This window comes from Brachyhypopomus gauderio, unplaced genomic scaffold (genome assembly GCF_052324685.1).
Source record: "Brachyhypopomus gauderio isolate BG-103 unplaced genomic scaffold, BGAUD_0.2 sc122, whole genome shotgun sequence".
NCBI lineage: Eukaryota > Metazoa > Chordata > Actinopteri > Gymnotiformes > Hypopomidae > Brachyhypopomus > Brachyhypopomus gauderio.
In genome coordinates this window covers 340,950-358,357 of record NW_027506943.1, presented here as the reverse complement: position 1 = coordinate 358,357, position 17,408 = coordinate 340,950, and the positions used below count along the sequence as shown (strand labels likewise).

The 17,408-nt window shown below is 40.8% G+C and overlaps 2 protein-coding genes across 5 annotated transcripts; both read left to right on the top strand.

The window, feature by feature from the left end:
* The first annotated feature begins 6,343 nt into the window (after positions 1-6,343).
* Positions 6,344-10,557, top strand: LOC143498894 (uncharacterized). The gene is made up of 5 exons (XM_076993801.1): positions 6,344-6,495; positions 7,711-8,016; positions 8,223-8,383; positions 8,612-8,662; positions 8,812-10,557. Exons 1-5 carry the CDS (start codon positions 6,441-6,443, stop codon positions 8,944-8,946), a joined length of 708 nt encoding a protein of 235 aa, XP_076849916.1. The 5' UTR covers positions 6,344-6,440; the 3' UTR covers positions 8,947-10,557.
* A 1,869-nt stretch (positions 10,558-12,426) lies between these two features.
* Positions 12,427-17,353, top strand: LOC143498899 (uncharacterized). Of its 4 annotated transcripts, XM_076993809.1 has the most exons (6): positions 12,428-13,417; positions 13,530-13,946; positions 14,884-14,937; positions 15,212-15,311; positions 15,510-15,537; positions 16,200-16,415. In XM_076993809.1, the coding sequence occupies exons 1-6, from the start codon at positions 12,823-12,825 to the stop codon at positions 16,263-16,265; spliced, it is 1,260 nt and encodes a 419-aa protein (XP_076849924.1). In that variant the 5' UTR covers positions 12,428-12,822; the 3' UTR covers positions 16,266-16,415. The 4 variants fall into 4 exon arrangements, with proteins under 4 accessions (XP_076849922.1, XP_076849924.1, XP_076849926.1 ...); XM_076993808.1 differs by lacking the exon at positions 16,200-16,415 and having other exon boundaries at positions 12,429-13,417; positions 15,510-16,193; XM_076993811.1 differs by lacking the exons at positions 14,884-14,937; positions 16,200-16,415 and having other exon boundaries at positions 15,510-16,193.
* Positions 17,354-17,408: the final 55 nt, after the last annotated feature.

Sequence of the window (17,408 nt, the reverse complement as noted above, 5' to 3'; positions counted from 1 at the left end):
GAATTCTCAAATGTATAGAGCTAAACATTCTGCTCAGATTCAGAGTGATACTGTGAAACACATATGATGCAAACGCAAAAGCAGATTTAAAGAATTAAAATGTTCTTAAGTGGCCAAGTCAGTCACAAGAGCTCATTCAAGAATTAGAAATTATCCTTGTATTTCTAATTGTTTGTACAATTACCTTTGAGCCTGTGAAAAAGGAAGGACTATGTTAACAACTAGATGTAATTCCTACATCACTGCAGAAAGAGTCCACTTAACATCTGCCCTTCATTCAAAACAAGGTTTTTCATGAAAGAGGCCAATCATAATTGTTAAAGTATATGCAGGGCTCAGGACTCTGGTATAGTATGTGAATTAACATCAGAGGAAAATAGAGGTACTAGGAAAGGTACTGGGTACTGGGTTCCGTACAGCTGATTGTAAAATGCATAGCAGCATGTAATAGACTAAATGTACCTGACAAATAACTCACTCAGTGTGTATATACCCCCGACAAGAAGTGAAAGGAAATTAGAGTGTTCAGTACATTTCTATGCATCTATATGCTGAATTCATACAGCATTCACAATCTGCACAACACCTTGGTAAACCAGACTCTGAGGTTGTCAGCATTTGAGCAATATCTTTAAGATAATCAGGCAGCAAATCTATAGAGGAAGAAAATACAACTTTGAGTCTTCTATTTCTCACACTCTTCTAAAAACAGGACGTACTGTGTGTCTCTGATAATTGCAAGCTACTCATCTTGAACAGGATGTGAGGTGGACACTTTAATTCCGTCATCTCCAACATCCTGACCACAACTGGGACATGTACGAGGAAACGTGAAGGTAACTAAACGTAATGTTTGAGACATCCACATAAAAATATGAGCAAATTAGTGGAGCATTACATTCATTGGGATAAATAGAATATGAATGAAGTGATCAGGCAGGAGAGGCTATGGTTACAATGCACAGAGCTTTGGGGGTGCTAGTTAGGACAGAGCCTACTGTACAATACCATTCATAAGCACTGGCAGCAAAGTCAGGTCATATTTGATTTTTCAAGTCAAGAGTCAAGTCAAGAGGCTTTTTATTGTCATTACATCTGAGAACAGATACACAGTGTAACAAAATTTCGTTCCTCCTGAACCGTGGTGCAACACAAATCAACAATACAACAGACCACATAAAGTGCGGCAGGATAACAATACAATGTGCAAAATGTGCAGCATGGGACAATTTCACAACAAAACACTACAATAAATACAACAGACCAGAGACAATTGACAGACATGACTGCTGGTACAGTGCAATGTAGTGTGAGTGGTGTCAGAGATAAGTGGCATACTGTGATATAGGGAACATACATGAATACAGCAGTTCTGAGGTAGAGTTAGTAGATCCTGTGGGAGAGCAGCAGATATGTCTGGTGGGGATGGAGATATTTCAGTCATTGTATGCTGTATGTGTGTGTGTGTGGGGGGGCGGAAGGTGGGGGTTCAGTGCAGTTTTTTTTGTGCGTGTGTGAGGTCAGATCAGTGTTGGTGTGTGTCAGTTTCGTCTCTGAGAGTTGAGGAGCCTGACTGCCTGGTGGATGAAGCTGTTGCAGAGTCTGGAGGTGGAGGCTCGGATGCTCCTGTATCTTTTGCCAGACTGCATCAAGAGTGAAGAGACCGTGTGATGAGTGGGATGGCTCTTCCACAATGCTGGTGGCTTTGCGGATGCAGCGTGTGGTGTAGATGTCACTGATGGAGAGGAGAGAGACTCCAATGATCTTCTCGGCTGTCCTCACTATCCGCTGTAGGGTCTTGCCCTCCGAGATGTTGCAGCTCCCGAACGAGATGGTAATGCAGTCGCTCAGGATGCTCTCTACAGTCCCTCTGTAGAACATGGAGAGGATGGGAGGTGGAAGGTGTCCTTTCCTCAGTCTCCGCAGGAAATAGAGATGCTGCTGGGCTTTCTTTGTTATGGAGCTGGTGTTGAGGGACCAGGTGATGTTCTCTGTGATGTGGACAGGTGTTCTTCACAATCTCCACAGCAGAGCCGTTGATGTTCAGCAGGTGGTGGTTACCTGGTGCGCTTCTGAAGTCAACAACCATCTCTTTGGTTTTATCCACATTTAGGGATAGGTTGTTGGTCTTGCACCAGTCTGTTAGCCACTGCACCTCCCTGTATGCTGACTCATCGTTCCTGCTGATGAGGCCAACTATGGTTGTGTCATCAGCGAACTTGATGATGTGGTTTGAGCTGTACTTTGCAATACAGTCATGGGTTAGCAGAGTAAAAAGCATTGGGCTGAGCACACCCTGGGGGGCACCGGTGCTCAGTGTGGTGGAGCTGGAGGTGCTGTTTCCAGTCCTGACTGATTGTGGTCTCTCAGTCAGGAAGTCCAGAACCCAGTTGCAGAGGGAGGAGTTCAGACCCAGCAGTCTCAGTTTTCCGATCAGATGCTGAGGGATGATGGTGTTGAATGCTGAACTGAGGTCGATGAACAGCATTCGAACATAACGGCCTTTGTTGTCCAGGTGGGTGAGAGACAGGTGGAGTGTGGTTGAGATGGCATCGTCTGTTGATCGGTTTGGACCAGGGGTCGGCAACCTGCGGCTCTAGAGCCGCATGCGGCTCTTTGGCGCTGCCCTAGCGGCTCCCTGGAGCTTTTTCAAAAATGTTTGAAAATGTAAAAAGAGGATGGAGAGAAATATATTTTTTGTTTTAATATAGTTTTTGTAGGATACAAACATGACACCAACATTCCTAACGTTTTCCAATGCTGTAAGAATGTGTAGAATAAATGAAACTAAATTTCAACATTTATGTCAACGAAGATTTGCGTCGTAGCCTGCGACACACGTTTCTATTAGCAGGGCAGGATGAGGCAGGTGGCTGTTGGAAACAAACCGGCGGCGAGCTTGAAGACGTCACTCGCCAGAAAGCTCAACTTGGCCAAAGCCACAAATGGAGCGAAATTGAAAGCCTCCCAACACCCGAGAAACTTGTCTATGACACATGAATGCTCTTCCTGACAATTATTGGAACATGAAGACATGCATTTGGAGTATTATCGAATTGTCGAATCGTAAAAATAAAAATGACATCAAAAATCAAATTTATTTATAAGGGTTGCCAACTCTCACGTATTGAGCGTGAGACACACGCATTTGACTGTCTTCACACGCTCACACGCCACACATCCGATTTCTCACGCCGAAAAAAATCTAGTTTATTTACCTCTGATCCACATATATGATTCAATGAGTTACTAGTTCGCTCTGGCGCCCACCACTGGATATCGACCGATCGCGATATAATACTTAATTTATGTCCATTATACACCCCGCCCGGTAACAATTTACGTTCGCCACCCCCTCCAGGTTCAAATCTCACTCCAAGTGATCTTTAAAAGTTGGCAACCCTGATTTATTAAATTTCTTTAATTTCATCAAATCAATGAAACATAATTCATTAATATTGTAATGAAGTTAAACTTGAGGCGGCATCCTGCAACAGAGCAGTCACGTGGTGCGTCGTTCTCTACAGAACACACTGCAGGGAGAATAAACATTTAATCATGAATGCTCATTACGTATTTGTAGCTAACTTAGTCATTTTGATGGTAGGCTAATATAGATACATACAGCATGTGTTGCCTTCATTATAAGGCTTATATAAGGCTTTTAATTTTTTGCGGCTCCAGACATATTTGTTTTTTGTTTTTTTGGTCCAATATGGCTCTTTCAACATTTTGGGTTGCCGACCCCTGGTTTGGACGATACACAAACTGCAGTGGGTCCAGTGAAGGAGGGAGCTGGTTTTTGATGTGACTCATGACCAGCCTCTCAAGGCACTTCATGATAATGGGAGTAGGTGCAATGGGACGGTAGTCATTGAGGCAGGACACTCGGGACTTCTTCGGCACAGGAACGATGGTGGATGTCTTGAAGCACGTAGGCACGACCGCAGTGCTCAGAGAGATTTTGAAAATGTCTGTGAGAACATCTGTGAGCTGTTCTGCACATCCTCTGAGCACTCTGCCAGGTATGCTGTCTGGTCCAGGGGCTTTCCGTGGGTTGACTCTGAGTTTTCCTCACATCAGCTGAGAATAGGCACAGTACCTGGTCGTTTGGAGGAGGTGTGGTCTTCCTTGTCATTGTGTGGTTTTGTGCTTCAAACCTTGCATAGAAGGTGTTCAGTGCATCTGGAAGGGAGGCATCACTGCTACAGGCAGGTGGAGGTGGCCTGTAGTTAGTGATGGCCTGGATGCCCTGCCACATGCGTCGAGTGTCAACAGTATCCTGGAAGTGGGCGTGGATACCCCGCGAGAGCTTGACTCTAGCTGTTCTGAGGCCCGCTGTGTCCCCTGACTTGAAGGCCTTGTCCCTGGTTCTCAGCAGCCTGCGCACCTCTGGAGTCATCCACGGCTTCTGATTGGGGCGTGTTGTAATGGTTTTGGACACAGTAACTTCGTCAATGCACTTGCTGATGTAGCCAGTCACTGACTCTGTGTAGTCAAATGTAGATCGGATTTTCAATGGTAAATGAATAATTCATAAAGCATATTTTCTTACATTTGTCTCCAATACATACTTACCTATAGATTTATACCCATATGTTATACCCATATGTTTTATATGCATAAAAAATATGGTCCTAAAGCTGAAAATATGAGGTCTGATTATCAAATTCTTTTCATATCTCATATGAAAACATATCTTTACTGAAATAAATTTAGCATTTAAAGTGTCTATTTAGCAAATAAAGTGTTTGCTTCACAAAAGTAGTGAAATATATAAATAAAGGAGTATCAAACTTCATGGAGTACTAATGGGCATAAAGATTCATGTGTGCAAGTGAAAAAAAAACACAGCAACTATTACAAAAGAAGAAGAAAGACTCATCTGCACAGAGCATTCATCTCTACTATATTATTATATACTATACTTTCAAACAGAGAAAACCTACAAAGTAAACATTTACTAATGGAAAACCATTCTAGGCAACAGTCAAAAACAAAAGTCATGACATATTTTAGTCATATCATTAATCAATTACACGGACAAGGAGCTTCTAGCTAGCCAGCTAGGCAGATCGCTAGTAGCCCATGTCGTGCGTAAATATGAACGTGTGTAAGTCCACTTTGAGAAATGTAAAATAACATTCATTTAGTCATCGATTTTCATAGTCTCCCTCATCAGAGGAATAAAAGCCTCCAGGTATTCAAGCTTCCTTATCTTCATCACTATTATCTACATCACTACTAGCGTTAGCTATCTAGCATGTAGCAGATTTCATGCCTAAATTTGAACCTAGCTGTGTAACATTCAGTTAAACATCAATATTTTATTTTTGTATGCTTCTACGTGAAAGGCCTCAGACCACTCATGATTTCAAGCTACCTTCATCACTACTACCTACATTGCTACACGCTAGCAAGTAGTGTTGCCACCTGTCCCGGTTTTTCTTCTTTTTAATATTCGGCCCCGGCAAAAAAACTAGGTTAGTTCAAACCACGATTCAGACTGTTTCTGCACACTTTAAATCTGATTTTTTTTTCTCGCTGTGTCCATTTTAAACCCCTTCGGTAACATTTTACGTTCTCCACACCTAGCCCCCCCCCCCCCGCTCAACATCTTACGTTCGCCCCCCCCAAGCCCCCCACCGCTCAACAACTTACGTTCGCACGCCCCCCACCCCCCGCTCAACAACTTGACAGTGTCCTTGTTTTTTGTCAGACCTAGGTGGCAACCCTACTAGCAAGCAGGAGTTGTTTTCATGAGAATTTCAGTGTATTGTGTTTGGTCAACCACTCTGGAAATGCAAATAGAGCTGCACTGTTGTAACATATATTTACCTTTTTAATCATCTGGCAATTTTTCATGTTAATTAAATAATATACTGATTCATTTAGGAATCACCTAATAAAGGTAATTTTATTTTGTTTGTTTTTTTTTACTCTGGCAACAAATGACTTCAAAATCCCACTGGTTTTGCACTACACTTTAACTATAAAGATAAATAGTGTGAAACTACATCATTGTTCATGAGGATATGTATGAGTAGGTGTAAGTTTCAGAAGTGTCAGTAATTTGTGTAATTTCCCTCCACACATCACCTATTTCAAAAAAGCCTCCCACACGTCTTTACCAATCTCCAGAAAATATGCAAATATATTTAAATAACTATTAAGATAAATTCACTGAAAAAAAAGATCAGTGTTGCTCGTTGACCACAGTAAAATACATTTTGTTATATTTAATATGCACTAAGATGTGTACTACATCCAAGAACAGTGTGTCTATCGCTGACATCAGCATACCAGTTTCCTGTTGTGTTGTTTTTTTCTTCAGTCATAATACATGGGAGATTTGCAGCGTAGCAAACCAGACACACACACACACACACACACAAGCACACTGACAAACGCATACACAGGAAATTATCAGTAACAGTGACATGTCTTACAAGCTCTTTATCCTTGTTTTAAGCTTTTCACTGAAACTTCAAGATGGTAAGTGATGACAAAGCAAAGGACATATTCCTTTTATTATTTGATTTTAATACTTTTTGTATCTATTTTTATGTGTGTTAAACTTATAAACAGGCAGAATAAACATTTAATTGTATATAATGATGGTTCAGGTGTGAAGTAAACTCAGAGAAGGACAGGTTTGCAAGTGTAACCCAGATTAATTATTGCAAGTGTGGTTATAAATGTGTCTACTTTATATTCATATTTTGTACCTACCCAGTTACCTGGCATTTGAAGTATGTTTTAACGTCTCTTGCCATCTTCAAACATAGACTGAAGACTCACCTGTTTGTTGAGTATTTAAATGACTACCAACACCACAGTTGGCTTGGTCGCTCCTGAACTTGCCCTTGTTCTTAAATCGTATGTTTATATCTATGGTTATTTGTGCTCCTAGGTGTCAGTTTTGATTCATGTTCTTTAAGTTTGAGCTTATGTTTTTTTCAAATAAGTAATTGATTCCTGTAGTTTAGTTGTAGGAGGGTATCTTGAATTCTGACCTATGCTACTATCTAGGATGCTTTCTGTTAACAGAGGCAAAGCACTGTGTAAGTCGATCTGGATATGCACGTCTGCTAAATGCCCTAAATGTAAATGTCTTGTATTTTGTGGCTATGAATTATTATGGTGTGACCATTCCTTTACTCTACTGAATAAATAGACTGAGTAAACAGATTGAGTAAAATTATGGTATGTGTATATGAAAAGACTGTATATAGAATCATCTTAATAACACTGTGAACTGTATATAGCATCATCTTAACACTGTGAACTGTATATAGCATAATTTTGATAATCAACAACACTACAATATATCCATGTCTGTATTTAATTTCATTATCCAATTGCATCTTGATTAGAATGTTCCATCTAGCAGTGACTGACACTTATACAACTCTATTATCCAGCGGTTGTTGCTAATATAGTCCAGTTTTGGAAGGGCAAAGCATCGATCTAGGGAGCTTGCTATACGTAGCACGACATTACGGAGCAGCAGTCCTTATGTAGTGCTTGTATCGGCTACAAATGAGCTATTCTTGGGCCAGAACTGGAACCTGGCTAAATATGCATTGTGTAGGCCTATAACAGTACTTTAACATTCCAGAGAGTACAAAATACAAGTGAGGTTTACCTAAGAATGTTACTGCTACGTTTCATCTAAATCATTGTTTGTGGTGTGCTTCTTGTATGCAGTATGCAGTGAACTCTCAGTGTTAATGAAGAAATACAACGTGGATTATAATCTCTGGCCCACTATTGCATGTCAACATAATGGGAAGCCTGATTGGACAATCAGAGCCCGGCTGACCCAGAAGACAATAATTTGTGACAAGGACATGGGCGAAACGTGTGATATGATTCAACATGGGAGTCAGTTCAGTTTCACGCTGAAAAATACAACGTCCATACAAAATAACTCCATGTATAAATGTGAGGTTTACAGAAGCAGTCCAGTTCCAGTCATTATTAGAGAAAGTGAAGAATGTACCATAGAACCAAGTAAGTGAGCTGACTCATGACATCTCATGACATCAATGAAATCAAAGCAATTTTGAATAATATAAAATGAATTGTGCAGATGCATCTGAATCTCCTTTTTATAATGAAACTTATATTTGTGTAGCTGAGTAAACAAATTTACAGAAACTTGAATCTTTCGGTTGTTAAAATGATTACTGCATGGTTTTTTTTTTTGACGGAAACAGATTTGCGGTGGAGAGCTCCTGATCAGGGCACGCACCATAGCGATGCCAGCCTCTCGCTGCACCTTTGCCTTCCTGACCACATCACCTGGGCTCTGGCTGGACTTGCGATTCTGCTGTGTCTCTATAGTCTGACTCTCACGATTCTCTATATCAGACTACGGGTAATTCATACTATATCAGACTATGGGTAACTTATACTTTATCAGACTAAGGGTAACTCAGTCATCTTGTCAGTTGCTCTGACTGAGTAACTCCTATGAGTGCTCAATGTTGTCATCCAAATGTTGTTCTTAACTGACAAAATTAAACTAGTCCATTAAGAGGTTAATAATGCAAAGCGCTGATGTCATTTCAAAACCTTTACTTTCCTTTTTTGTCTTTCCCTCCAGATCAAAGTGTCTGAAAATGTGTCTGACACACCGACGTATGTTCCAATGCAGGTGAGAAAACACAACTGCAGATATTACACTGTCCTATCAATCATGAGCAGCTGCGTGGTGTGCAAGTGCGTTGGAGACTGTTGTTGTGTTCACTACTGGACTGAATTCTAATACAGTTGACCTGAGCCTAACCTACTAGTCATTTTCAGAAAAACGTGAGAGGCCGTGTTCCAGACAAGAACGGCGAGTACATGGACATGCGTGAGGTGCACCATCGGTCAGGCCCCATACGTGACGTGAACTACAACTCACGTCATCACGTTCCCATTGGCTTAACCATGTAACTCATTTGCACAAGTGAGCATCAGTTTTACATATTGGCTACTATGTTTGCACAAAAAGAGACCTCTGTAAAAGTATTATAAGGTAATATATCACTGTGCCTTCTCTATCCTTCCTACTCTGCTTAAGTTTTTGCTCTGCTACACTGCTATTATATATAAATGTATATATAACATATAATGTATGCGCATATATGTGTGTGTGTGTGTGTGTATGTGTGTGTGTGTGTGTGTATATATATATATATATATATATATATACATAATTTTTTTTTCCATACAGTATTCAGACCCCTTTAGGTTTTTCACTTTGTTTCATTGCAGCCATTTGCTAAAATAAAAAAAAAGTAATTTTTTTTTCTTATTAATGTACACTCAGCACCCCATCTTAACTGAAAAAAACAGAGGTAGAGTATCACATGGCCATAAGCATCCAGACCCTTTGACCCTGATTCTCCTTCAGCTGGTTATACTTCTTCATTGGAGTTCAGCTGTGTTTAATTAAACTGATTGGACTTGATTAGGAAAGGCACACACCTGTCTATATAAGACCTCACAGCTCACACACCTGTCTATATAAGACCTCACACACCTGTCTATATAAGACCTCACAGCTCACACACCTGTCTATATAACACCTCACACACCTGTCTATATAAGACCTCATAGCTCACAGTGCACATCAGAGCAAATGAGAATCGTGAGGTCAACAGAACTGCCCAGGGAACTCAGAGACAGAATTGTGGGAAGGCACAGATCTGGACAAGGTTACCAAAGAATTCCTGCAGCACTGAAGGTTTCTAAGAGCACTGGCCTCCATAATCCTTAAATGGAAGACGTTTGGGACAACCAGAACTCTTCCTAGACCTCGACGTCCAGCCAAACTGAGCCATCGTGGAGAAGAGCCTTAAAGAAGAGAGAGAGGTAAAGAAGAAGCCAAAGATCACTGTGGCTGAGCTTCAGACATGCAGTAGGGAGATGGAAAGAAGTTCCACAAAGTTCCACTATCAGCTTCCAGTCGGGGCTTTATGGCAGACATAATGAAGCCCACATGGAATTTGCCAAAAATACATGAAGGACTCCCAGACTATGATAAATAAGATTATCTGATGAGATGAAGATTGAACTTTGAGCATTCATTCTAAGCAGTATGTGAGGAGAAATCCAGGCACTGCTCATCCCCTGCCCAGTGATACCCTGGATGAAAACCTCTTCCAGAGTGCTCTGGGCCTCAGACTGAGCCATTTTTGGGGCTACATTTGCAAAAAAAAAGTTCTGTCAAGATGGAGTGTTGGGTGTACATTAATGAGAAATAAAATTAACCTTTTTTATTTTATCAAATGGCTGCAATGAAGAGAGAGAAAAACTGTGATATACTGTTAAGTACTGTTAAGTACTGCTTCCATGAAGTGAATAGTGCTCATGAGAACAAACTAATAACAATGAAAGAACGATGAGTAAAATACAGGGAAGGTTGAATAGTGATGATGGACAGTTATTCAGTAACTCAGGTTGACATATTTTATCGGGATGTAGCCATCTGTTTATTTGTTGATTGTTTAACAAAATGTGTGCTGGAATAAAATCTTTATAAAAGCTATCTTTATAAACCTACACTGTAAAAATGATGTGTTGACTTTACTTAACAATATAGTGCAACATTTTTGCAAGCTTTTTAAAGTATAATCCACTCAACTTTTTAAGCGATTTTTGCTAAAAATCTTAAACTGACATTACTAACAGTAATCAGTAATGTCAGTAATGTACTGTCAGTAATGTCATTTTGCTGCACTTATTCTTTTGATTAATTGAAGCTCAAAAGGTTTTAATCTTAAGTACTTTTTTTTTCAATAAGTAATAGTTACTGCACTCAAGAATCATTTTTTTTAGTACAACACACATTGTACTAGTTTTCAAAACTAAATGTAGAGAACAGTTTTGTTTAATTTAGGATTTTCCAAATGTCATATGTCAGCATTCCTGTAAACCATCAGACAGGTTTTGAGTTTTTTTTAACAATACAAGACCTGAATATATTCTGCTGAAAATACAAACATCATTCAACCATAAACCACATCCTTCCTCTTTAATAATGCCTGTTTTTTGCATTCAAAGCCCATCTCAGCAGAAATACCTTGCTTTCACCAGGATACTAAAAGCAATTCTTTCTTATTCACACAATTAAGCAAGTTATAAGTCATGGTGACCGGTGTCGGCCAGAGGAGGATGGGTTCCCCCCCCTGAGTCTTAGTTCCTCTCAAGGTTTCTTCCTCATGCAAAAAAACTAGGGAGTTTTTCCTTGCCACTGTCGCCCTTGGCTTGCTCACTGGGGGCTAGGACTCGGCACTTGTAAAGCTGCTTTGTGACAACAACTGTTGTAAAAAGCGCGATATAAATAAAATTTGATTGATTGATTGATTGATTATATATTTAGGCACTAAATAAATAAAATAAACAAGGCTGATGGTTGCTTTGACACATTGTCATTGGACCCGAGCCACCTTGTGGTCATTCAGAGTATTGTTTTATATAAATAATTGTAATGTACCTGAAACTGAGTTTATACGTGGAATTATACAACACTTACAAGATTCAGAGAGACAGATGTACTGTCACACCATCAAAGAACCGAAAGTCTGTTCTTTATGTTCACTATACAGGTTACGTATTCTGATTGTTAATACTCCTAAATACCTGAGCATTAAATGTATGCTATGTATATGGCAGAATATTTATAACAAAACACTGAGCTGTTTTATTTTGATCATGTAAAATATTACACTGTCGATGTTGCTAAGTGAAAATACTTACCAATACTGTGAAAATTATGTATTTATTGACGGTGTATTTCTTGTACAACCCCTGCAATTTATTGGGAATAATTTCTATTTCAATATTTAGTTACAGTATACAGCAAATAATCCATCTAGTAACCACTGACTATTATTTCTGGTATTGTTAAATAGCTACAGAAGTTAGCTATAGTACTAAAGATACTTTTTAGTTAGGACAGGAAATGACAGATCTTAGATCTGAAGACATATCTCAAAATGTCTAATCTTCATTAACCCTTCCATGCATGGTGTCCACACTTGTGGACAGTTAATAATAGTTCATTTTAACCTATTTAAATGTATTTATTTAATTTAATTTCTATTTATTTATTTATTTATTTATTTAATTTTAACCTAATTTATGCATTAAGTTAATTTTCCATCATGGACTGAGATGGTATAATTGTTCGTATCACATAATTGGGTAGCAATAAATCTAAAGAAATAAGAGATAAGAACATAAAGGTGCAAATAAATTCACACGACGCTGTTTTGGAATATCACGTGTCAAAGTATCAAAACTGACGCGGTGAATAAAACGTGTTGCGCTCATGTTAGTGATGCTCCGTTCCTGTGCTGCTAGTTATGTCCAGTAGATGGCACTGCAGTGCTTTCCTGTGTTGAACCCACTTCGCTCTTGAGCAAGAGCAAGAGAAAGCGGAAGTTGATTACGTCCGGTCTTTTTATTGTTTTGTTTTCTTTGCCTGTGGCACCTAGACAACAAGGACTTGGTAGCTACTTTTTCAGACAGATATTCGGCCTTAGTCTGACAGTTGCAGTTTAATTCCTTCGAAACGTACGTTGTGTTTATGTCTGTGATAAATGTAACACTGAAAGCAAAGAAAGTACATTTTAACAATACGTTAAAGAAGGTTGCTAACAAGCAAATGAGCGAGCTAGCTAACGTTAGCTAGACGGGCGACAGCGCTGAGGTGAAGCTGCAGCGAGACCGCTACAACCATCCTGTGGTCACCGTCCCGCTGGCGCTGCTTTTTACTTTTACTTCTCGCGACTGCCGTTTTACATATAATTTCATATATTTACAATGGATGTAAATTTGACCATCTCTCTGATGAGAGGCCAGATGGGGGTAGTGATCGAGAAGGCGGTGAACGCGGCAGTGGAGACCGTGTTAGGGGAGATGATCCGGGTGGTCAGTGTCAAGTTCGAGGAATTCAGGAGAGAAATGACCGCCAAAGATAGAGAGAACGAGAACATCAGGAACATGTTGGAGATGTCGCGGTGTCAAATGAAGTCCATGAGGAAATATGTTAACGCCATGACCGCGAAAGCTAAAAACGACAGACAGACCTTCACCAATCACAGACATATGCTGACTCAGTTTGACACGGCGCACAATGTGGGTGCGAACCACGCGAGAGACGCCGCAGCTGCTCCAGGGCTGCAGCCCAGGAGGGGCCCCACAAATCACCTGTCAACCTGTGAAGTTCAGAACACTGGGCCGAAACCACGTAACCCAGATCCAGGTCTTATTGAAGAACCAATATGGGAGAAACAGCTAAACTTGCCCAAGTCCCATAATGTAATCCAAGAACCCATCCCAAGCGAGGGCTACACAAATCCTGAGATTTGCAACGAAGAGATTCAAGGATCAAAAATGCATTTGGGATCAGTGAAAGGTATGAAATATATATATGTGTGTGTGCGTGTGGTTTGTACATGATTAGGCATGGTGAATTAAACATTTGTGTTTGTTTGTGTGTGTGTGTTTGCATGCGTGATTTGTACCAGAAACTGCAAATACCACCATGATTGGAAGCAGAGGCTTGGTAGCAGAGAGCAACGATCCTTTGTGGGGTCAGACTCCTCCGTCTTCCTCAGAGGTGGAGCACACTGATACACTAGACCCCAGCCTCCTCCCTGCATCCAATCCGAGGGAGGCATTCAGCATGCCAGCAGCAGACTGCGAAGGGTCTCCTTTCAAGGTCAAACAGGAGGAAGCTGAAGTGGAAATTGTCCAGGTGAAGGAGGAGCCAGCAGAAGCCATCAATTCATCCACGGCGGACTGTCCCAGGCTGGAGCTCTCTCAGCATGCGGCAGAAGGAGGGCCCAGCATCTCCCTGGACCTGCCTGTGGCCCAACAGTGTCACCAGATTTCATGCCCTTCAATCACGGAGCCAGCCTACATGAGTATGGACCCAATCGCATGTGAGTCGGACCTCAGCATTCTCTCCCCCTTTCATATTTTTATTTCACTTATTACAGGAGTCTGTGAGATCACTGTGGACCAGTTTACTCATATGTAAACATTTGATTATCATTTGTGCCTCTGGTCCTCTCTTGCTGTTGTTAATGGACATGTCAGCCAACCAAGGGCATTTATTAGGTGAAACAAACTAGGGGAGTGGCACCAATTTTGTGAAAATCTCTGCACGACTTGTACCTTGAGAAGTAAGGTGTCCTAAAGTGATATTGTTCTGAAGAGAAATGGATAATCCCAGAGAAGTTTAACAAAGTCACAGTTTTTCAAAAGGGCAGTGTTGCAATCCAGGGATCTGAAGCAATTCAAGTTTCAAATCTCTAAAAGCCATTCACCAATTAAAATGTTATTACATGAAGTGGATACAAAAACATTGCCAAGAGACTTGGTTTTTAAAATCAGAATGTTAGCATTTTAAAATTACAAAAATACAAAATTAATACAAAAATTTATTTTGGGGTGAGAAAGAAAAGCAGTCTGATGTTTTACACAGGCAATATTAAAAGCAAACGAGATATTTTTAGGAGCTAGAACTTAGTTTCTACTAAATCTGAATGGTACTATCAAAATCCAAGTGAAATATTTCTCCAAATCTCACATTACACATAATATTGAAAAATATTTTGAAGCCTAAAAAGGACCAAATAAATGCATTTTTCAAGTTAGGTGAACTTTTTAAAATAACTCAAAGTAAATTTAGCTAATGGTTTGAGTTGTTTATATTTTGAAATACATAAACATTTATAATCCAGTCCCTAAACTATGCAGTAAGGCCACTTATTATCCAGGCGATCGCCTCTCTGCTTCATAAACAATATCGTATGATGCGATGTGAAACCTTCGTTTATAAACGGGCACTGACATGAAGACTCTTGCTGGTTTGAGGTCTCCATGCAACCAGGAACTTTAAGGAGTTCAGGACCAGAAGTAGAAACAGAGGTGAGTGTTTCTCTGCAGTAAATCCCATTTTCCCAGTGCCATGGTAGAATTAAGACATTCTGAAATAAACTGAATAACACACTGTTTTGCATTTAAATATGAATATGAACAATAATGAGAATTTGCAGAAGTTCAGGTAGTGGTGCATCAGTGACTGAGTATTTTGAATCATTTTCTCCTAGGATACTGTGACTCTTTTTATAATTCAGTTGTAGTAAAATAGTTATAATTGTTGTAATTGTTCTAAATAAATAAGATGACACTTATTTTTTAGATAATCCAATGACCAACGCAGAGAAAACCAGGCGATACAGAGAGAGAATCAACTCGGATCCTGTGAGACGAGCAGCCATGTTGGAGGAGAGGAGGCGAAGGTTAACCATTTCGTCTGCTCTGAGTGGAAGATTCTTAACTGTGCCATTTTAATTTTTTTTACTGTTAACTCATAGCCCTGAAATGTTTAACCCCTACAGAGGCGAGCAAACTTGTTTTGTAATTGTTCATCTTTGAAAGCCAATACAATATTAAAAAGTAGATAAAAATTTAACCCGTGTTGTTTTATTCCTCTTCAGGTATCGGGAGAGAAAGGCACAAGATGGGGTAAAGTCCAGTATCTTTCTCCCCATGGAAAAGAGGTTAAGACTCCGGCAGATTTGGCTGGCAGCCAAACAGCGTCAGAGGAGAAGGGACCAGATCATGAATGTTTAGCCATTCTTAAGACGCTGTTCAAGTTTCTCTAGCATCACCTGTCAGTACTTAGATTTCACCGCTGCTATCTGGGAGTGGATTAACATTTTAAGACCTCATTTTGTGCACTCAGTCGGTCGACTTTAAGCAACTTAATGTTTTTTTGTGTTTTAGCAAGTAAATAATGCATTCAGTTGTTGTAGGTGTCCTCATTTTTGTTTGAATTAAAATGTCACATGTCCGGAATATACCATATATTGTTGTGTGCAAAATATATATTTTTTTCTTCAATTAAATTTATTATATCAGGACAGATGTTTACTGTGTCTGATTTTATATATATACATTTTACATAGAAAGTGATTATTTACATAGTCATTTACATAAACAGATCATTTGTCCAGTGTTAACTGCAAGTCTACTTTATGAGCACAAACCGTTAGTGATGGTGCACAGAAGGACCCACAGTAGTACTGCATGTTTCTGACGAGGCAAGTGTTTTTCTAGATGAAAGGTAGTACACACTGTGCACAGGAGCTAATTAACCAGGGTTCCTCTCTCTCTCTCATTTTCAGATGGCGAGTCCCAGCTGGCCATGGCTGGTGGCCAGAGACAGGGATGTGTGTGGGCCAAGGACCTGAACCTGTATGAGGAGTACAAGCGCAAGAGGACGGAGGTGCGTCGACGCAGCGAGACGCGGAGGCGCGCGCTGGAGCAGACGCTGCCCCAGGCCCTGCTGGCCGACCTGGTGAAGGAGCGCAGGGAGAAGACCCGCCTGCGGGTGGCACGCTGGAGGGCCAAGCGCAAGCTCCAGGCCTGCCTCATGTCCCAGGCGGCCCAGCTGAGCGGCCAACCGGCGCAGGTGCTCTGCGCCCAGCGCAACGCTCGGAGGCGTGGGGGCGGGGCGGCCGTCCAGCCGGGGGGCTTCGGACCGGGTGACGCGGGGCCGTCCTCCTTGGCCCTGCAGATGGGGCCCGGGCCTCTCCTGGTGGCACAGAGACTCGGCATGGCGGAGGGACAAATGCAGCCTGGTCCCAGTACGTTCCCATAGCGGAGAAATCCCACCACTGGCTCCCAGCCATGATGGGGCATGATGTGTACATGAGTTTGTGACAGTGAAAACATTATTTATGACATATGTACCTTGAAGTGTGTGAAAATAAGATTTTTTCAAAAAGAAGAGTGGTAACGAGTCTTATGTACTAGTAAGCTAACACTTGCTCCTGAGGGGGGATGTCGTTGAAAAACCCTGCATACAACACACGTTGCTGTGAGGGAAGCTGTTGAGTCCTGTTCCTGCTGGAAAGGTTAAAGCACCTGGAATCAGTGCTGTTCACAGAGCGGCCGTGTCAGCACCGTTAGAACTACATGCACGCGGTCGCAGGAGTTAAAGGGGAGGTTATTACTGTCCTCCAGGTGTACTCGGGTGCTCGGTGCTAGCTAGCACAGCTAAAGGGACACACCATACACAGACACTTACCGGAGGTGCTGCAGCCTGCTCAGTGTCCTAGGACAGCCAGAGGACCAAGCCGAAAATGACAGGGATTTGAACTGGAGAACAGTTAAAGTGAATAACTGAAAAACAAATCACTTTTTTTTTTTGTATTTGAGTGGTTTTGTCTTCATACAACACTGGCTTTTTTGTGTCAGTAGCAGATGAGTGATGGACATCTGAATGCTTACATTTAGACAGAGAGTCAAAGTAGTGATGAGATGATTTCTAGGTTCAATTCAGTTTTTATTGAAAACACTATCAATGTCTTTTAAAAAAACCAAAAACAAAT